At 39.2% G+C, this 22,484-nt stretch overlaps 2 protein-coding genes across 2 annotated transcripts in view; one reads left to right on the top strand and one right to left on the bottom strand.

The window, feature by feature from the left end:
* SHOC1 (shortage in chiasmata 1) overlaps positions 1 to 3,008 on the top strand; it is a 116,671-nt gene extending 113,663 nt beyond the window's left edge. Inside the window, exon 23 of the mRNA XM_027839174.1 lies at positions 2,894 to 3,008. Within this exon, the coding sequence (XP_027694975.1) occupies positions 2,894 to 2,994 (101 nt within the window). The 3' untranslated portion in view covers positions 2,995 to 3,008. The remainder of the gene's footprint in view (positions 1 to 2,893) is intronic.
* A 5,943-nt stretch (positions 3,009 to 8,951) lies between these two features.
* GNG10 (G protein subunit gamma 10) lies at positions 8,952 to 19,294 on the bottom strand. Its single transcript, XM_027839427.1, has 3 exons — positions 18,907 to 19,294; positions 11,506 to 11,637; positions 8,952 to 9,602 (listed from the first exon to the last, which is right to left on the bottom strand). Exons 1-2 carry the CDS (start codon positions 18,985 to 18,987, stop codon positions 11,512 to 11,514), a joined length of 207 nt encoding a protein of 68 aa, XP_027695228.1. The 5' UTR covers positions 18,988 to 19,294; the 3' UTR covers positions 8,952 to 9,602; positions 11,506 to 11,511.
* Between the last annotated feature and the right edge of the window lie 3,190 nt (positions 19,295 to 22,484).

The raw sequence follows: 22,484 nt of genomic DNA, 5'->3' as shown, positions 1-22,484 counted from the left end.
ATTTTGTTTTAAAAGTCAATACATTTGTTTGGGCTTGTTTATTAACATATGTTGTGCAAACAGAGATACTGTAAGAATAAAATGAAAAATACTTGATAGCATACAAGTTTAAAAGTACAAAAGTTTAGGGGCATCTAGGCGGTGCAATGTATAGAGCACTGATCCTGGAGTCAGGAGGACCTGAGTTCAAGTCTGGTCTCAGACACTAATACTTCCTAGCTGTGTGACTTTGGACAAGTCACTTAACCCCAATTGCCTCACTAAAAAAAAAAAAAAAAAAGGTTTCCTTTTTTTGAACAGGATAACTTGATTGGTAGAATAATGTAGGGGCTAAAAGGGCAGTCCGAATTCAGGAAGACCTCAGTTAAAATCCTGTCTCTGACACATACTAGCTATATAACCATGGGCAAATTCATTAACCTCTTAGTGTTCCCAGTGAATTCTCTAAATTACAGCTGAGTTACTGGTGGAGGGAGTTTCCATACCAATGAAATCACAGGTCCAGCCTAAAAAGGAAAAGAAAAAAAAAAGGGAAACCAAAACTCTGCAGGAAGATCAAATGAACATAGGTGGCTAAATTTGCATTCAGAAAGCAATTTTACAACTACAAAAAGGTGAGGCTTAGCTAGGCAAATTGAATTGGATTAGCCCTGACAAGAAAAAGGGCCACCTTGAAGAATGAAGCAAAGGAAGAAAGGTTGGGTGAAGATGTAGATGAGTTTATGTTTGGCATAGAGGAAATGTGGAAGTTTGCAGTGAAGTCTTAGTAAAGGAAGAAGTGAGATCATCTACTAAAAAGCGGGTGCATGGGGGAGAGTAGAATAGGAATTGCACTGGGGGTTTGAGGAGATAAGAGTTTAGAACAGATGCTATGCAGTGAATGTGAAATTAGAGAACAGAAGAAGACTAAAAAGTTTGTCATGCAACAGTGAGGGTCCAGTTGCGATTAGATTAGTAGTGGGCACAACTGCAGGACTTCATGCAGTGGCATTTCAGTAACAGGAGAGTAGGTGCATGGAAGGTCTGACAGTGACCACAGAACAAGGGTTTGAAGAATGTAAGTATGCAAGATATTGTATAGTTATACTACTTAAAAACAGGGGCAAGACTATAAAGTAGGAGAAATGAAGACAAATAAGGGGTGAGAACAGGAAAACAGAATGGGATGGAGGGGCTGGAATAGGTTTTAAGAATAAAGAAGGAGGTCGGCTAGGTGGCGCAATGGATAGAGTAGCTGCTTTGGTTTCAAGAGGACCTGAGTTCAAATGTGGCCTCAGACACATAACACTTACTAAGTGTGTGACCTGGGCAGGTCACTTAACCTCATTGCCTAGCCAAAAAAAGAATAAAAAAAGGGTGAAGCTGTGGGTCATGGGAGTTGATCCTATAAGAGAAGCCTAAATCCTATGAATCTGTGACTAAAGGCTTTCCTTTAGAAATTTTAATATCTCTACAAAACTTCAATTTTTTTTCTCTTGTGACCAGTTACTTTCTACCTAATATCCATAGTTCATTTTTAAAAATCCTTCTATTAATTGTTAATTAGCACTTATATATCTACCTTTTCATAACTATATTGAATTTTTATCTCACTCTCCCAAGATGCTAGTTAAATCTTTTCCAGGAAAATGTTATCTGTGTTTTCACTGAGCATACTTTCTACTGAATAGCACAGGGCCAAGTACTATATAGAGAGTTCCACAAAAGATCTAGTCCCAGACTTCCAAGAACATAAATGTTATGGTATTAAAAATAATAACAAAAACAGTCAATATATAAAAATTTATATTTTATAGTGATTTTCCCAGTTTAATATTTGCTTAGTTTGGATATTATAGATAACTGGGAGTTGTAGATGACACTAGAAAAGATTTCCAAGTGGATTTTGCAGGATGTAAAAGAGCTTCATTGAATAGCTATAGGAAGAGCATTTTATCAGGTATACATGAGAAAATTCCCTGAATTGGCTGTATACGATTAAAAAAAAAAAAGATTTGAGTAGTCAGACAGATAAATAAATATGAATTTTTTATTTGTTAGATTGAAAAAATACCTTTTCTTCCTTTTTTTTAATTTGCAAAGAATTCTGAATTTGAATGGGGCAAGAAGTAACAATAAATATAAACCTTAGAAAAACAACAGTCAGTTCAAGAGCCTGTGGAAGTACTACATGCTGTTGGTTGAGCTCTTTGAACTATATAAAGAAAATAGGTGCTGCAGCTAGCTTCCCTTAGGTACTAGTGCTGATGCCCAGAACTATTTTGCCATTCCTTTGAGGGTCTTCAGTGGCAGGCCAAGACTCCTTATATGCCACTAATAATATTTTAGGATTTAGTACTCCATCATACTAATATATAAATGTCTGCCTCTCTCTCTCTCTTTCTCCATGTAATATATATGTATAGACATACACATACATGTTCATAACCTATATGAACCATAGGTCATATTTCCTAATTATTTTAAGGATGGTACAAACTACAGTTGGTTCTTTCTTATGCCCTAATTTGTGAAGGTTTACTGACTCATTCCAGCAGTCAGGGGGCCATGCCTTAGTGGCATCTTAGCAATTTCTCCCTGCTTTTCACTCCAGGTGAAAGCATATACGGTTATATTTGGGTTGGAGCATTTTATTAACATAAAAATTTTGTAACAATGAATATATATTATACTATGTTAGAAAAAGTTCTGTTTTATGTTTTAAAAAATAAAATAATCTAAATAGTCATCTTTTTAGCATAGTTATAATTTAGTAATTTAGCAATAGGTAATACATGTGGTGGACAGATTCTTTATCCCCAAAAGCCATTTATAAAGCTAAAACAAACTACTTTCATAGCCACTATCTGTTATGATCAGCAACATAATAGTTTTCCTTTTCTTTTCTCCATAGATTTAATATATTCACAGCAACCCCAACGCAAAAAAAGGCGTCTAGTGTATGAAAAAGTCCCTGGAAGAACCGATGGCCGAAGACACTTTAAGTTCTTTTGAAGAAACACTAGGCCAGTTGCTACATTGTAAAGGGCTCTGGAGTATATTATCATTGTGTGAAGCATTACTCAAACGTTAGGTTATTCTCTATATTCTCAATGTTCTAATGAAATAAAATTTCCAAGAAATGTACACCACCTTCTATAATTTACACTTTTGTAAATAATTATAATTATCAGTTACTTTAGTAACTCTCACAAGCTTCAAGGTAATTTCCAGAATTCAGTTAATTTTAGAAAATGAACTTATTCCTCATTACCCAAAAACTCCCTATCTCTGGAACAGAGTAAAGCAACCTGAATCACCATCTCAGAGCCCAGTGTAACCCTTTAGAGTCAGGAAGTAAAAAAGAAAGACCAGACCCTCTAGAGACAAAGAAGTGGCTAAAACTAAGCTTGAAAGTAGAGCCACTTTTAATCTGCTATTTTATGATGGCTCCTATTAAAGCATACAATAAGAAAAATACTATGAGCCTTAGTAATAAAACATGTTTTTGACATAGTGTTTTGTCTAACAGGGACTGCCTCCCAGGCATTTTCTTTCCAAGTTCCAGGCAAAATGCAGTACAGTCCTCAGGTATTCTGCCCCAGTTCTTTGTGTCCTTACTTTATTATACTTTTCAAATAAGATAATATATGCAAAGCTTATGCAAAACTTAAAGCAGTATGTAAATAATAGCTTTCATAACGATTTCAGAAAGTTAGCCATAAATTTTAGGATTGTAGGGCAATGCTAGAGATAGCTAAGGACTTATGAAATGGTGTATTCAGCTGTGTTTATGTACAAATGAAATTTGTATGGTCTGAAGAACTGGAACAACTAGGATTTACACTTTTCTCCGTTTTTAAAATATGTGTTACTTAGCACACCAGCTGCTTCTAGTGTCTCGGGCATAAGATATGGTATTAGAATTCCTCATAACAATTTAGGATAGCTTAAGAAATACTTTTTTATCCAAACAGTTAAAGACGTCTCATCATTTCTGGGGTTACCAAAATACTACATGTTGATATGTCCCCATAACTGCACAAAATAATCCCCTTCTGCAATGCATTATGGGTGTGCGGTTTGCTAAGGAATTTCTACTTTTGCAAAGCATGAATTTGCACTGTGGCCTGCAATTTTGGATGATTCAATTATGACGACCAAAATATCAAATACAATTAACTAAATTAAATTATTTAAACAACAGATGTTGGTAACAGTTATCCTTTTCATAAAATGAGCTTTGTTAACATGATATGCCAACTGTAACTAAGTAGAATAACAGCACACTGCTAGAAAAATGTAATTTAATCATCTCTTGGACAAATATAGTATCATCCCTTCCTTACCAAGATTTCTAAATCCTGAATATTTATCTTGACAGTATTACTAAAACAACAGAACCAATACAGAGTAGGTATTAAAAGTTCAAATGTATTAAAAAATATAAGGAAATTCAAGAAGATTCATGTTTTGCCTTGAAAAATTACAGCACAACTAGCCTTATTTTCCTCATTTACTGAGGGGAAGAAAAAGGGAGATCTCAGTAAGACCCAGAATCTGGTGACTATTTCTCAACTATTTTTGGTTGTCTCTAACTTAACCACTTTCCTTCCATTGGCTTTACAGATTTGGCAGTGGCCCAGGGAACTGTCTCTTAAATCTCTAAGCCTAGGAAACTGCTTCCTCTCTATTAAAGCCCAAATCTACAAATACAAGGAACTGAAGATGCTTTGGTTTTCAGGACAAATTCACTGTGGCCCTTTGGCTCTACTTGTGCCCCTTCCTGTCATCAAAACCTGAAAAGCTTCTATCATAACACATAAACACACACATATGTGTATGGTATGGAAAAGTAGAGGGGGGGTTAAAGAAAATGTAAATAGGAAACCTTGAAGACTGACACAGGCAAAGTTCCAGGGTTCCCTGTTTCCTCAGGCTAATAATGGTGGAAAGGAGACACCTATGGCATCTTCTCATTTTACAGCCGTTCAGAAAACAAGGAGCTGGACTGACTCTGCATCCAAGGCAAACAATGTTCAATTCTGATTCTCAGACACTTTGCTCGAACAAAGTTCGTGCAAGAACATAGGTCTTGAGGAGAATTACAAAGCCTTCTAAAAGAAACTAATATAATGTTTAAAAGGCCACCAAACCACGCATTAATACTAAAATGACTTGTTAGGGTTTTTAAATTGGAGGGGGTTGGGGAATACTATCAGAATAGTATATCTGAGAAGTCTGTCTTGTCTTTAATGAAATTTTGATGATTATTCTCTCATCACACTCTTCCAGCCTCACAGCATGGCTGCTATCACAGCTAACTGATGACTGCTGCCATTAGAATTCTAGTCCCTTTCTTTACCGTCAGGAGATTGAAACATTCATCTTTGGCATAGAATTCTTTGACGAGGCTACAGATTTTTTTTCTCCATGCACTGCTAATAAGATAACAATTATGTTGTCATTGTTGTTCTTATCCTTACTGTTATTAACTTGTATTACTAGAGTATCTTATGGCTTACAAAAGAGCTTTCTTCACAATAACCTTTTGGCCATGAAAATATTACCTTCATTTTACAGAAAAGGAAACTGTAAAACACCCTTCAAGTTAAATATTATGCAAGCATTAGTTCTATAAATTCAGCAAATAAGCTGTTGGTTAATTAATTTTCCCTCCCTTTATATGATGTGCGTAATTTTTTCACTAATTACTCTCTCTCTCAAAAAAATAATAATACTTCTTATAAAAACAAATCCTCAGTTTTATTATTGAGACACCACCTTTCTTCCTGGTGCTGAAGAGAGTAGTAAAAGTTTACTCACTTTCAGTACATTCCTATATGATACAGAAGTGATATTGTATACCATTTTTTATCTAGTGAGAAAACTGAACTTTAGGAAGGTTAATTGACTTTGCTCATGAGCTCTCAAGAAATCAGTGAGTGCTAAAATGGAGAGTATTACGCTTCCTCTTCTGACGAGTTTCTTCCTCTTGTTTTCTGTAATGATCAGAGAATGAAATAATCTAAGTTACAGTTTCAGTTAACTGAAGGTTAACTAACCATTTAGGAGCTCCAAGAGCTTCATGGTTGTTTTGTGATTGTACCCATGGTATGCCATCAAAACAGAACTTAGTAGACAATGGAAAACTTTTAAAAATATATTACATACGTTTTAGTTTATATTTACTTCATTGAATCTTCTGAGCATTCTTTATTCCCCCACATTTTTTTTTTTTTGGTGAGGCAGTTGGGGTTAAGTAACTTGCCCAGAGTCACACAGCTAGTGAGTGTTATGTGTTTGAGGCTGGATTTGAACTCAGGTCCACCTGCCTTCAGGGCCAGTGCTCTATCCAGTGTGCCACCTAGCTGCCCCATTCCCCCACCTTCTTGGGATATGACTACTGAGCTGGCTCAAAGTGAGTTCAGTCCAAGTCCCTAAGGACCAGCACTTGGCTTTAACTCCCATCTACCCCCATGTTAGAAGGAACATTGCACCAATACTGCCCTATCACAGGACCCTGAAAGGTAAGCTCCAAAAAACCAGCACCCATAGCAAGTAATCTCCTGCTCCTCTAATCCTAGTGGTTCAGTTGGCTTTTGAAAGTCTCCTTCCCCTGCCACTTCTCTCCTCCTTTTCTACTGTGCTGCCTAGAAACCCTGCTGATCATTAATTTCCCTTCATCCTCTATTTCTTCTTTTCTCTTCTTTTCTATCATTTTGTGTTCATGGAAACCTAGCTCTCTATTGAGGCCATTGCAGCACTCTTGGTGCTGACTGCTTCCTCTCACATACACTGGGGTCTAGAAAAGGAGCTGGTTTACTGTATGGTCCCCAATGACCCTTCCAGATTATGCCTCTGCTACCACAACTCCAACAACCTCTTCTCTTCTGATGTTCAGGAGCTCTCTCTCTATCACACAGTCAAGATATTTTTAGCAATCTACTGTTTTCCACATTGTTCTCTCTCCTTTCTCAAGGATTCTACCCAATTTTCAGTATCTAGCTCAACCTTTGCCCTCATACCTGGGGACTTTGACATATAGCTGGAGTCCCACCCACCTTGATCTAAGCTCCAATGACCTGCAGATTCACTCTACCTCAGCCACCAACAAGAATGAGCGTATCTTAGAACTCAGTGCCACCCACAAGTATGGTCTTTCCACATTTTAAACTCAGAAATTCCCCTTGTCACAATCTCCTGTCCTTCCACCTCTCTGCTTCACTTTTTGCTATACCTATTCTTCTCCCTGTGACCTCCAATCTCCTCCTATTCTCCAAGTTCATCACCCCTGAACTCATTTTACTCTCTTCCATCTTGACTCTACAGATGACCAGTTTAAATACATACTATCCTCTGCCCTTGACTCACTTACCCATCTCATCACTATTCCCACCCTCCAATTCTCCACCCTGGATCAGATATCTCCACTATCTGCCTTTCTCCATTCATACTTCCAAACTGCTTGACACCTCTAGAAGAATTCACCCAATACACTAACTTGGTCCACTATTCATATATTCATATTCATAAACTCATATTATTTTATGTCAACTGGATCCTCATTGCTGGACTGCAAAGCATATTCATCGTTGATTGCCTCTATCCTTAGTGGCTGTTCCAAACCTTCTCTTCTTTCCTCAAATCTCCAGTTTTTCCTCCATTTCCATTTCTTTCAGCAGATAGCCATGCCTCCTTGTTTACTGAGCAAACAGAAACCATGAGGTGCCTTTTCTTCCTTCTCCATACCACATTCAATGTGTTGCAACATTTTAAATAGGATCCAGTCCAACTTATTCCTATTCAATTCTGAGCCCACCACAGTATCGATCTGTAAAGGCCTTGGCCTGAAGGTTTGCCCAGCCACCTGCAAGTCATCATCTGGGCAATGTACATTTATTCAATGTTTCATTGAATATCAACATCAGGGAATAACATGGAGATATGTCCACCAACTTCAAGAAGTGTGTGTGTATATATCTATATCATATCTGTAACTATATATCATCTCTATATATAGATATATATCTCCCGTGAAAAGCACAAAGAAAAAGAACATCTCTATTAGTGAAAAGGGTTACATTTGTTCTTCTTTTGTGTAAACATTATGATGCTTGCACTAAGCCTTGGAACCATACACTCTGCTTAATGAGATCTTTCTAACCATTTGGACATGAAAAAATGTGAATGAGGAATGGTTAATTTTATATTGAACATAATTTAAATGTTTCTGAATGTCTCAAGGTCATTATAAAAATCAGTTACTTATCTATGCATATAGGTCTCCATGCCTTCAGAGAACATTAGAGTGCATGGAGCTACTTGCTCCTTCTATATTAAATGCCATGGCATTACTGTGTTCTCCTAAGCAAGGGATTCTTTCCCATCTCCCTGAGGGCCATCTATTTTCCCCTCATTTCTTGCTGCTATCAGGCCTTTTTCTAGATCTAATCTTATCTTTTCTAACTGATGACTTGTAAATTAGTCTTCTACTTTCTGTCATTTTCTTCCCTTGTATGTGTGTGTTTTGGGGACTTTTACACAATTACACAGTGGGAAAAAGAGATTTCATCCCATGATAAAACATAAGCCTATAAAAGTTTTAAAGTGACAATTACCATAGAAGCATGGCATTTTTCAGTGATAAGAAAAGATGGTCAAAAACATTAGGGAAAAAATTTATTTTTAATCTTCTAAGAAGCTATTACAAAAAACACAAAGTAAACAAAACAAAAAAAATACAAAAGAATAAAAGTATCCTTTTTAAAGTATCCTGTATAAAAACAATGGGCACACCACCAAAACTACAATAGCAACAGATGTTTAAGAATTGAAAACTTCTTTCTAGTTTTGATAGTTTTCTATCACTCCCTGTTTACATTCATTTTCTAATGTTCATGCTTTAAAATAAAATTTTAAAATGTAATATCTTCTTAAGCATGAACAGAATAAAATTAAAACCACACAAGTTTCAATTATATCTAAATGAAGCAATTTAATATGACAATATTGGTCTTTCAAAACAAATTGCTTAAGAAATAGCTCCCGTGTTTAGTGTTAAAAATAAAATATTTTATCTTCTGCTTTAGAAAAACCAAGACACTGCTTGATTAGTAAAGCCAGTAATCTGCACTTGGGTGTGTTCCCTTAGAAAATGCAAATTCTAAAGAGGGAGAAAAATACTTACTGAAAAATAAAAACCTTTAGGCACAAGTTACAATGAAAATAATTTTTCGGTAAAAGAAAATGTTTTTCTTTGCTAAAATGTAGCCACTTGAGTAAAAACAGGCAGTTAAAAATATAGAAACAGTCATAACTGAGTTATGAGAGATGGGTAGTTTTGTTGGAAATGGAACGGTGTGTGTTCTTTTAAAGTATAGAACATTTTACAAGAATTACCCCCCCAAAAAAGCAAGTTAATTATTACATGTGGGTCTATTCCTTTATGTATCTAGAAACTTCCATTACTCCTGAAGGCATTTGGCTGCTGGGGCTGGTAACAGAAAGGTCTCAAATATCTAAAAACTGTTTGGCCACAAAAAAAAAAAACATTTTCTTAAGACTCAGAAGCAGCTGTTAATCACTGCATGCTTGAAGGTAACTCCTCAGTGAACTTCTTCCTGTTAAGAAAAAGAAAATAGTTTGGAAGATGCTCAAATTTTATAAAACATTCCATTCTCTCAAGTCAGAAAACAACAGTATAAAAGGAAAATGCCCAAACTGTGTTATAAAGATTATAAATTTCTATTAAAAAAGTACAATTACTACACAAAAGTTAGTGGTGTGTTATTTTCTTGGTTCTTCTTAATTTAAGCAGCTTCCTTTCACAGGTACAGAACTTCCCGATGTAGGATGATAGGTTTAGAACCAAAAAGGATCTTGGAGGTACAACCTCTCATTGTACAGATTGGAAAATGGAGGCTTACAGAGGTGAAGTAACTTGCCTAACAGGGTTACAGAGCTGAAGTGAACAGCAGCAGAACTGAGATTCTAACCTAGGCGTTCTGACTCAAATCCAGCACCTTTTCCATTATATCCTACTGGAGGGAGCTACTGAATGCCAAGATTTGAACTTGTAGGCCTTGAGGACCTTGATGACCAATGCAAATGCTCACTTTAGTGTTTATTTTTAAAGAATAAAACAAAATTAAAGCCATCAAATACTAAATTCTCTCATCTGTTGAAAAAAGAAAAAGAAAGAAAAGAAAATGAAAACATGACATTCCTACAAATTCTAATACATGCTTTCCATTTACCATGAAAATGGTATAGTTTTCAAATTAGCAATTAAAAACTAATCTTTACCCGTATTCTCACTTCTCTTCCAAACAACTCAATCTGCTGTCCTTTTGAAGGCTAGATGTCTGAAATATCTTAAGAGGGATATCATATCCGTGCAAAAAAACCAAGCTTATTCTGTCAAGGCTACAGATCAGAGGATCTTTAATTCACTATAGTAAAAAATAGAGAACTTGGGGCATAAGCAATTACTAGCACCAATCAGCATATCATAATTACAAGGTGGTTGTAAAGGGAGAGAAAATAGGATTTACACCAGAGAATTATTATTAATCAATTAAAATAAGAATAAGGAAAAAACCCCAGTGCTCAGAAGTTTCCTTCTCTAACAAGTCTCAATCCTGAATCACATTTATCTTATAGTTCACAAAGTGCTTTACAACAATTCAGTAGAGTAGGTAACAGAAGTATTACCATCTCCATTTTACAGATGAAGAAACTGATCTTCACTGAGATTAAGGGATTCTTCACTCACCGACACACATTAGTGAACAGTAGAGCTGACAATGAAATCTAGGTCTCCTGGATATTCTTTCTACTATACCAGTCCTGTCAGACTCAAATAAAAACAGGGGCCACTGAATCATACATAAGGATTCTGCAGGCCATATAGTGACTTAGAAAACAGTGCGGTGGTGGTGGTAGGGTGTTATATTATATGTATGATGTATAGTGTACATTATATATATATATATTACATATATATGTGTGTGTGTCTACATGTGTGTATTATATATCGTTGTTGTTTAGTTGTTTCAATCATGTCTGATTCTTCATGACCCCATTTAGGGTTTTCTTGGCAAAGATACTAAAGTGGTTTGACGTTTCCTTCTCCAGCTCATTTTATAGATGAAAAAACTGAGTTAAACAAAGTTAAATGACTTGCTTAAAGTCACACAGCTAGTGTCTGAGGTCAGCTTTGCCACCTAGCTAAATTCTAATCCTATCTGTGTGACTTTGGGCAAGTCACTTCATGGACCCCCATTTCCTCATCTGTAAAATGAAAGAATTAGACTGAATGGTCTCCAAGGTCCTTTTTCCAGTTCTAAATCTGTGATCTATGGATTTGGTTACTTTGATTTTATCAGCATTATCAGATTGACCCAATCAGCAAATGGGTACCAAAACACAGGTAGAGATTACCGCCAAATCTGTGTGGAGGCCCCTGAAAATGTCAATTAGGAGATGAAAAATGAGCCCCAGTAAAGCACCAGTCCGAGTTACCTGTCATCACAGTAAAACACAGGACCGGGGCTCTCTGAAAGGGTTGCTCCCTGCTGGAACTCCTACTAGTAGAGCATCTTTGCAAGCATTCTGCATGCAATACTGCTGGAGCTCTGCAGCAGCCTGAGAGACCTGAATGGAGAAAGAAGATAAAAGTTATGTCTTAAAGACATGTCTCCCTTCCACCTTTCCCATACAGCAAAACAAAGGACACACCTGGGTTTCTCTTTAAGAACCAACTTCTACTCCATTATAATAAGCATTCTGAACCTTGATTACTGTTATTTCAATATAACTAGTTCCCTTTATAATCCTATGTATTTCATTTTATGCACTAAAAAACATTATCCTGAGAAGGAGTCCACAGGCACCACCAGACTGCCATGGGTACGTGACACACAAAAAAGGTTAAGAACCTTTGCGTTATAGGGATGGACCTATAGAAAGCCCTAGTAACTAAACTCCTAAAAGAAGAGAAGTGGCTGGGGCTGGGGGTGGGGGTTGGGGGGTGAGGTGGAGAATGCTCTTCCATGGAATTATTTCAGATTTTCTCAGTGAAGTGAATGATAACACCATAGCTTTGAACTATTCAACTCAGAGAAACTGCAATTGTTTGAAGAGTTTTGTATCTATTACACAACACAGGAGCAAACTACTATCAGGAGACTGGTTTTCTAGCAAATATACAACTCTTAGCAGCCCTATATAATGTTTGCCCACAGAAAGCAAACAAATTGTTTCAATGCACCAAAAATGAGGATGGATGTTGGTGGAGAGAGAAAGGAGGAGAACAGGGGAGAAAAGGGAAAGAGAGAGAAAGATCAAGGAGTTTCTGCCTTTCATCCAGAGAAAGTACTTTATTCAGAATTTAAAATTCTGTACCTGGTAGATTAAGTACCCGATTATCCTATCTTGTAATAAAGGCAATCAATCATTTGTTATAGTGTTCCATCTTAAAAAAAAGGGGGGGGGGATTTCTTTCATTTCTTAACGCCAAATAGTTGTGTACACTCTATATAGCTAGATGAGATGTTTTCTGCCTCATAGCAATTTACTCACAGGTGAGTCTAAAACACGAGAGTTCACAATAATAAGAGATCACCTTGACACAGCATTTTATGCTTTACTCCACTCACAATGGCATAGAGTTGACCCTGAATTCTCAGGTTCTGCCAAGTTAAAGAGGTTGCAAATATAAGCCAATATAGCTGAGTCTGAACAAGCTCATCACCAGAAGGGGTTACCCATCAGGTTGTTTTTTTGTTTGTTTTAGACCCAGCATTCATAAAGATTATCTACCAAGGAATCGAAAGGACTATGATTAACCTGTATAGGGAGAATCTACACCCACAAAGTCATGGATTCTTGAAATATTCTACCCAATACCACCCCTCCTCATCCCCAGTAATCAATCAACAAATCAATAAACATTTATTAAATGCCTACTATGTATCAGACACTGTACTAAGCACTGGGGATGCAAAAAGAGAAAAAGACAGTCCCTGCCCTCAAGAAGTTTACAATTTAATGAAAGAGACAACACGCAAACAAATATAAAGCAAGCTATATACAGGATAAATAGGAAATAATTAACAGAGAGAAGATACTAGAATTAAAAGGGGCTAGGGAAGGCTCCCTGTAGAAAGTGGTGGGATTTTACTTAGGACTTAAGGAAGCCAAGGAGGTCAGCACAGTGGAGGAGGTAGACAGTGGAGTGTTGGCATGGGAGGTAGCCAGAGAGAATGCCTGGAGTCAAGAGATGGAGTGTCTTGTTTGGGGAACAAGGAAGTCACTGTCACTGGATTGAAGAGTACCTACTAGAGGATAAGGTGCAAGAAGCCTGAATGTTCCTTGAACACAGGAACTATTTTTCATTTTTTCTGTATCTCTACTGCCCAAGCACAGTAATTTGCAGATAGCACATACATCAAAAGGCCTGAAGGACAGATTGGATTGGACTATTGAAATTTATAGTTTACAAACTGTTTTCCTTACAACAACCCAGTGAGACAGCACAAAGATTACAGGCTCCTATTTTATACCACAAACTAAAAAGTGAAAGAGGACTTGCCATGATCACATAACTAGCTGTTGGTAGAAGTGTCTTTTCTAAGATTTCTATCCAGGCTATATTTCCCACATGGAGAGAAAAAAGGAGAGAGATAATCCTTGATTATTGATTTTTGACATTTTTCTAAAAAGTTCAATTTAGCTGGTTCCCAGTCAGTATGGTGTAAGCCAAATCCAGAAGGACAATTTTCAGGTTTAGATATAATAGAGTATTTCATGGCAACAGAGGCTTTTAGGCACCAGAAGGAAGACACAGGATCATGGACTTCAAGCCAGAAAGAACTATACTACAGAAACATTTGTCTGAAGTTAGTTTCCCCTGAGACCCCCATATCCCCCCTTCTCAGCAGAAAACCTTTGACTGAAAAAAAACAGAAGCTGTTCACAAAGAGCATCCCTCTCCTCCTCTACTCAAAACCTCTTGAAATCATGCCCCATTTTCTCCTTCTTTACTCATTTCTGATGAATAGATGGCCCTTCTCCTGGCAAAAGCTAACTTGAATTGCATTCTCGATGCCATCTTCTCCCCTCTCTTCCAGCAGACTGCCCCCACGATCATCCCCTCATTCTCTCTCTAAACTTCAATCTCTTCCCATACCGATGCCTACAACTATGTCCATATCTCCCCCAATCCTTTGAAAACCTTCTCTTTATCCACCTATTCCTTCAAGTTGTTATTATATTCTCATTCTCTCATTCAGAATCAAATTTCCAGAAAAAATGTGGTCTACATCTGGGCATTTCCTCCCTTCTAGTTCCTCAGATTAGGCAGCATAGTACAGTGGAAAGATTGCTGGATTTGGAGTCAGGAGACCTGGAGTTTGAGCTTCCTTGTTTGTAAAATGAAGGAATTAACCTAGATGACCTCTTAAGGTTTCTTCAAACTTCAAAACTAGCATCCTATGATCACCCCTTTGCATTCTGGCTTCCTACCTCATCACTCAACTGAAACAGCTCTTACCAAAGTTACTAATAATCTCAATTGTCAAATTTACTCAGAATAAATTTGAATTTATTCACTTGAAATTCCTGCTGCATGAAATTTACATATGTAAAGAGATACTTGTGTCTTCCCTTCTGACCCATCTACCTAATGAATGGTCAATGATAATTCCTTCAGCATAGGTCACTCCTCTACTCAAAAAACTCCAGTGGCTCCCCATTACTTCTAGAATCAAATGCCAGTTGCCCTACTTGAACTTTAAAACCCTACATAATAAAGCTCCAATCTACTTTTCCAGGCTTATTCTGCATTACTCCCCTTCCTATCGTCTTCAGTCCAGCCAAACAGGCCTTCTTGCCATTCTCCACAAACAATATTCCATCTTCTGTATCAGCCCTCTTTCCCCTTGGAAATCACTCCCTCTTCATCTGTGCCACCCACTATCCCTAGTTACCTTCAAAGTTCTTCGCAAGCACCACCTCCTACTGGAAACTTCCCTCAAGTCCCCCAGCTGCTACCACTGTCTGCCCAAATTACCTATAATATATTTTGTATATATTTATTTATATGTATTTTTGCTATACATGGTGTTCCTCCCTCCCCGCTGCCACAGAATATAAGCTCCTTAAGGGCAGAAATGAGTTTCTCTTTTTTTTGTATCCCCAGCACCTGACAAAAGTGCTTGGTACACAGTAAGCACTTAATAAATACATCTAATCACTCATTCAACAAAGGCAGCACAGTATATAGAGAGGACAGGGCACTGAACATAGTGTGAGACGTTCTGGTTTCAGTCCCCACCTGTCAATGGAGGTGGCACAGTGGATATAGCACTGGGCCTTGAGTCAGGCGGACTTGAGTTCAAATTCAACTAGCTGTGTAACACTGGGCAAGTCACTTCACCTTGTCTGCCTCAATTTCCTCATCTATAAAACAAGCTGAAGTAGGAAATGACAAACCACTCCAGTATCTTTGCCAAGAAAACCCCAAATGGGGTCACAAGAAGTCAGATATGACTAAAAAAAAAAAAGATTGAACAACATCAACAAATAAGTTTCAGTTTCCTTGTCGAACTGAATATGACAGCGTCACGAAAGAAAAGTAAGAGCACTACATGGGTTGATAGCAGGCAAAACTTACTAAAAAGCTTCGTCCTAGACAATTAAGTAACCTAATGCTATGCAGCAACTACTGCAATTCCCCTGTTCCTGTGTTCCCACAGCACCTCGTTTGGCCTTGTCCTAACTTGTTAAACTACTCCTCGGTGTAAAAAGCCAATGACTGTTCTTTCCACTGTTCTGATGGTGAATTCTGACTTGGGTTGGAAGTAGGCCATCCTTGCCGACAAAAGATGGCATGCCCTGGGACAGGGCTGACATCCTGGTGGGATGAAATAAGCAGAGGGTCCTGAGGATATAGGGTACTTCTAAACAGCAATAAAATTCTAACTGAGTCTATGAAAGGCCTGGCTGACTTAAAATTTTAGTGCTAGGAAAGACCTTAGGAATCATCTTCTACAGGGGCTCACTCTGGTTTGTTTTTTTTTTTTTTTGGTGCCCTGGACTCCTTTCACAATCTAGTTGAATGTTATGAACCCCTTCTCAAAATAATGTTTAAAAAAGACATTAAAAATGCATGGGATTACAAAGGAAACCAATTATATTGAAATAGTTATCAATTTTTTTTAAGTTCACAGATGAAAGGGTAAAGAACCCAGATTCTAGTGCAAACCCTTTATCCTGAAAATAATATAAATTAGACAGTGTTACATAGAGCATGATAATCACAACAGCCAGCATCCGTATGTTGTCCAGTTGTTTTTCAGTCATGTCCAATTCTTTATGACTCTATTTGGTGTTTTCTTGGCAAAGATACTACAGGAGTTTGCCATTTTCTTCTCCAGTTCTCTTTACAGATGAAGGAATTAAGGCAAACAGAGTTAAGTGACTTGCCCAGGGTCACAAAGGTAGTAACAGAATGAGCCTGATTTGAACTCAGGAAGACTCATCTTCTGACCTGCCCTAGATGTCTATAATATTCCTATAGTTTTCTCTTAGCAATAAAGCCAATAGTCCATATTAATATGTTAATTTACAAAGTGCATTCCTTATAACAAACCAGTGGGATATAAAGCAAGTAATATTCTCATTTTACAGGTGAGGAAACTGGGAAAGTTTAAGAAAGTGGACAGAATGAAATTATGTACTTAAAACTGGTTCCGATCAAATCTGCTCCAGCAGTGAAGGGGCAAAAAGTTTTCAAGCTGTGGAACAGGCTGATAACGTATTTTGCTTTGAGGCTTCTTCAGGGGAAACATGTTTAGAAGGTCACAGGTGCTGGAAAGATTTGACATCAAAACTAGACCAGGATAAATCATCAGCAAATGTCTCCAGGTACTTTCAGTGTGTTCAAACAGAAAGCTAGGACTACGTGAAAAGTACAAAGTAATCTTTGAATAGCTTAGATTAGTCTATCTAAAAACCCAAGTGATTAATCCTGAGACAGAAAAACTATTAAGTGGCATATACCCAGAGGAGAAATTAAGAAACCCATAGCTAAGCATTAGCAAGCCTGGCCCTCTTCTCTCATCTCTTAGCATTGGAAGCAGCAAACAGTGCCTGGAGTCAGGAATACCAGAGTTCAAATCCAGCCTCAGACACTTGCTAGCTGTGTGACCCTGGGCAAGTCACTTTAAAAAAAAAACCCGTTTGCCTGAGTTTCCCCATCTGTAAAATGGGAATAATAATAGCACCCACCTCCCAAGGTTGTTGTGTAGATCAAATGAGATACTATTGGTAAAATGCTTGGCCTGTTCTCTTCTCTTCCTATGCCCTATAGCTCTAAGCACCCACAACTCAACTGCCTGCCCACCATCCAGCAAAGTCGCCTGAAACCCCCTGCCCCACTGGACCTAGAGCCTCACCACTCACTTTTATTTTCCTATGCTCTGAAGACATAGCTTCTCTAGACACTATGAAATCTTAGGTGGGATCCCAAATCTCAGTCAACCAAGGCCCTTCCCCACCCTTACCTCCAAGACAAAAGTTGATACTGTCCCTCCAGTTTCCCAACACAAAAGGCTCATCTGGGCTTGTTCTGCCCCTAAACATGCCCAACCATCCCCCAGTATATCTGCAGCTCTGGACTGTAAACAGAAGCCAGCTTGTGGACCCACAATGAAGACATTTACCAGGGTCAGAAACCAGCCGTCCTCTCCTGCCCATTCTAAGATGGGCAGCCCTTCCTGGGAATTGGGCCACTTTTGTGCTGCGGCCTAGACTGCCTGGGATGGCTACAGTCAAGCAAGGGGGAGGGGCTCTGGAGAGAGGCTAGCAGTAGGAAGGAGGAGAAGGAAGTTAAAAAGGAGGAAGGGTGGGTGAGGGGTAAGGATAGACAGAAGGGTGGGGGTGGGGAGGAGAAAAGGGAAGGGGAAGATAAAAAGGAGAAGAGTGGGGAGAAAAAGGAGGGGGAAAGCCAAGCAATGAACACACACACGCACACACGAAAGTCGCCTGAGTAGCCAAGGTGTCACTTCTGTGCTAGGGGATCCCTCTCTCCTTCCTCCCACAGTCACACAAAAGCAGGGTCACTCAGGGACGCGGCTTCCTGGCTCCAGCTTCCCCCCATGGGATTCCGCGGGACTTTGTTTCAAGGGAGGACGGCAGGGATCCCCAAGTCAGACACCCAGCACCTCCCTGACCAAGGCCGGAAGTGTATCCCCAGCTAGCACAGTTGCTGGCACGGAGAGGGCACATGTTTATTGATTAGCTTTGGGCTGCATCCTCTCCTTCACCCAGGTTTAAGTACCTTCTCAGCCTCTCTTCTCCGGCCCACCTCTAAGGGGCAGGGAGATCTGATTCAATTCAACAAGCACACACAAAGCCTATGCTACTACTAGTAGCTAGCATTTGTTAAGCGTTTTGTTTTGTTAAGCGTTTTGTTTTGCTAAGCGTTTTGTTTTGCAAAGCGTTTTGTTTTGCAAAGCGCTTTGCTTAATATTATCTCAATTGATAACATGTGCAAAGTACAAATGGAAACTGGCTGAGAGAGTTCGGATGACTTGCCCGGGGATCCCACTGGTAAATATACTATTAAATATATAAGGCACTGGGGATATACAGCCTCAAGAAATACTCGAGTTTAAGGGTGAGAAGGCACTTCTCCATACCAGGATACTTAGCGGCCACACCCATTCAGCTGAGAGGGGAAAAAAGAGAAAAAAGGAAGAAAAAGATCTGAGGCCTTTTCTCCGCTCTCCCCAGCTACAGACACCCTGCAAAACCCGCTCCCCTCAAAAAATTGCAACCACTTCTGCCCCACTGTCCTCCGTCACTGCAAACAAGCGCCTGGCCGGCAGCCAGACAGCCCTGCCCCGTGCCGACCTTTACCTTGATCCTCTCCACCCCCGCCTCCAATTTCAGCTGCTCTACCAGGCGCTGCATGGTGCTAAGGTTGGAGCTGGAAGACATGCTGCTGGCGCGATCCTCCCCGGGACTGCCTGTAAAATGGGCGGCTGCTCAGGTCTCCCGGAGGCTTCAGGTTGGGCAGGTTACCAGTCCCGCGGGGGGGCTGCAAGGTAGGCGGGCGTTCTCTCCTCCCCGGGGGCAGCAAGGGGGCGGATACTCTTTAAAGAGCTTGAGGCGTGGCTCCTAGCGGGGAGAGAAGATCCCCACCCTCACGAGTCACCAGCACCCGTAAAAAAAGTGCTAGGGAGGCAGGAACTGAGCTCACAGCCAGGAGGAGGAGAGGGAAAGCGGGGGAGGGAGACGTTGCAACGTTCCCTAGGCCCTCTGAGCAAACACCCAAGAAAAGCTGACCGAGAGCAGTTCCGCCCATGCCTGTAACCCAGAGCCCCCTCTATAGGTCAAGTGCAGGAAGGGGCGCCAAGACCATGCAAGCTCACCCTTTGCATTTCCTTTCTTTCCAGATGCTGGAGGCCTGGCAGGGGCTCCAGGTGCTCAGAGTCTCCCAGAACTCAACACAACTGATTTAAACGGTCTCTCAAAAAGCCAGGTGGCCCATTCTATCAGTGCTTACTTGATACTCTAGTAATGGTACAGTAACGGGTCTAGAACAACTAAAGGATGCAATTGTTTTTCCAGGGACCTCCTTGATAGACAAATGACCCTATCGCTCCATTGTTCCTCGAAGGCAGGTTGGCTTAGTGGATAGGCAAGTCTTTTTTTTTTTTTTGATAGACAAGTCTTGAAGTTAAAATCCAGCCACGGACACCAGCTATGTGATATGATACTGGACATGTCACTTAAGCGCTCCTAACCTCAATTTCCTCATCTGTAAAATGGGGTTAAGAATACCCATCTTCAAAAAAAAAAAGGAATACCCATCTTCACAGGGTTGTTTTGAGAATGAAATGACATGCTATGTGTAAAGTACTTTGCAATTAAAGTGCTATGAAAAGTAAGCTATTATGGTTTGAGACAGTGAAAAGTCCATTTTAAGTTCTGTGGCTGTTTGGTTTGACATTTTCTTTTTTGCTCTGGTTAATGGATAGGAGCTAATCTTGCCTTCTAAAGCTCTTCATTTCTTCCACCTGGGCCTCTTTAGGAGTTCCCTATTGAGTCTTAATTACAATTTGAGAACTTGTTCTATAAAATAAAAGGATTGGACTAAATAAGCCTTGTTCAGGAGCCCTCAACCATCAGGAATTGGCTGCAAGAACCTGGTGATAAGAATGAAGTAGGATTAAATACTTAGAAGGTGGTATAATACATAGTGGAAAATGTGGGACATACAAGACAAAGAATGGAGGTGAGCATAAAAGTTAAAGTGAACAATTTTGATTACATAAAATTGAAAAACTGTTGCATGCTCAAAATCAGTAACTAGAATTCAAAGGGAAAGTTAAGTAGGGAGAAAAATCTTTGCAGCAAATTTCTTTGACAAAGATCTGATGGAAGATTGGAGATTAAACCTACAATTTCATTGGGGCAGAGGGAGAATGTAGATAAGAAAATTCTCTATTCCAATGTAGGATGGAAAGAAAGAAGGAGGGATGGAGAGAGGGAGAGAAAGAGAGAGAGGTTTTAGAAGATTGTCAAATCGTTATGAATCAACAATGCTGCACAACAGCTAGGAAAACTAATGGAAATTTAGGATGCATTCATAGAAACACAAAACATAGAAGGGGATAGATAATCCCATGGTACTCTGCCCATGTTAATTACATCTAGAGTGTGGTTTCCGCTCTAGATATGACATTTCAAGGACTAGCTGTAGAGCATCTAAGAGGAGTGTGACCAAGATGGCATGAAAGGGTCCTCAAAACTATGTCATAGCCTAGAGAAGAGAGGACTTGGGGCAAGAGGAGAGAGAAGGAGAATAGAGGATGAAGAGAAAGAGGAGGAAGAGAGGTAGGAGTAGGAGGAGACTTAACCATCTTCATGTAATTGAAGGTCTGGCATTGGAAAAGGGCACTAGACTTCTTCTACTTGACCTTGACCCCAGAGAGCAGAAAAAAGAATAACGGATAGAAGCTTCAGACAAGCAAATTTGGGCTGGCTACAAGGAAAAAACTCCCTAAAGCAGAATTGGTTGCCAGTGAATAGGGAATACTAGATCTTAAAGAAAAAGTTGAGTGACTTAACTGGGATGTTTTTGGGGAGATTTTTGGTCAGGTATGGGTGGTCTCTGTGGCCCTTCCCAATTCTGAGATCCTATATTCTCTGTGAGAACAGTATGTGATTCTGTGATTTGTTTAAAAAATTGATACTTTTTAGCTTGATAGAAAAAACATGTTAATACATAATTAATATTCTACTTGTCTAAGTAACTGAATGCCTATTCTTTATGCACTCAAGGCACCTGTACCCCACCACTGAATCTAGAAGATAGAAGCAATGTGGCAATAGCAGAAGTAATCGATTTTGAATCCAAAAATCTGAGTTTGAATTCTGACCCTGCTGCTCATAGCTATGAGACCTTGGGCAAGTTACTGGATCTCTCTGGGCCTGTTTCCTCACCTGTAAAATGAGAGGATTGGATGAGATAATTTTGAAGGGCCCTTCCAGTTCTAAATCCTATGATAATAAGAAGAATTATAGTATTTATGTAGTGCTTTAAGGTTTGCAAGGCACTTTACAAATATTGTGTCATCTTATCCTTGTGAGTACCCTGGGAATTAGGGGCTATTATTATCCTCATTTTACAGTTGAGGAAACTTAGGCAGGCAGCAATTAAGTGACTTGCCCAGAATCACATACCTAGTTAAATGTTAGGGGCTGGATTTGAACTCAAGTCTTCCCAATTCCAGGCCCAGTGCTGTAAGCAATGTGCAACTTAGCTGTCTCAAGGCACCTGAGCCTACCAGACAGAAAGGAAACAACTGTCTAGACCGCTCAAGCCCATGAATTCAAGAAATACTTAACTGCCTCTTAGTTCAAGAAGTTCAATCAGACACATTAATGCCAAGCCTTTCAAGGTCTGGATAATTATGTCAGTTCTCTAATTCAATTTGCATGTAGGAGTAATAGCCACTATCTTTGGTCTTTCCTTTCTTTGAATTCCTAGAGCATTTCCTCTCTGCCACATGCTCTCATTTTGGCCTGAATGTGGCCAAACATTCTTCCATTGGATGTTAGAGGCTCTTGCTTTAGAGGAGCACAAAGCAGCATTCATTATATCCCACACTAATACAACACAGGAATAAGTTGTATCGCACAGAGAAAAAAAGCAGTCACTAGAAGATAAAATTGGAATATTTATTGCTGAAGGGGATTCTTAGAGTTCATCTAGGCCAAACTCCTTCTTTCCTTCTTACTAATGAAAAAACCAAGATTTAGTTAAAGGAGGTATCCCCAGCTCACCCCAAGGTCACACAGTTAAAAACAAAAAGTAGCCAAGTCAGTATTTGAACCCATGTCCTCCGATTTTAAATCCACTGCTCTTAATTGGGTGGCACAGAACAGGTATAAGACAGTACATTGAGGTACTGATTAGAACAGGGTGG

This window comes from Vombatus ursinus, unplaced genomic scaffold, assembly GCF_900497805.2.
Source record: "Vombatus ursinus unplaced genomic scaffold, bare-nosed wombat genome assembly UNPS02014832.1, whole genome shotgun sequence".
NCBI lineage: Eukaryota > Metazoa > Chordata > Mammalia > Diprotodontia > Vombatidae > Vombatus > Vombatus ursinus.
The sequence above is the reverse complement of the archived record's forward strand: the minus strand, read 5'-3'. Positions and strand labels throughout refer to the sequence as shown.

Coding starts and splice junctions, on each gene's coding strand:
- GNG10 (XM_027839427.1), bottom strand. CDS start 18,987: ATGTCTTCCAGCTCCAACCTTAGCACCATGCAGCGCCTGGTAGAGCAG. Junction 11,638..18,906: donor CGGGGGTGGAGAGGATCAAG/GTAAAGGTCGGC, acceptor TTCTCCATTCAG/GTCTCTCAGGCTGCTGCAGA.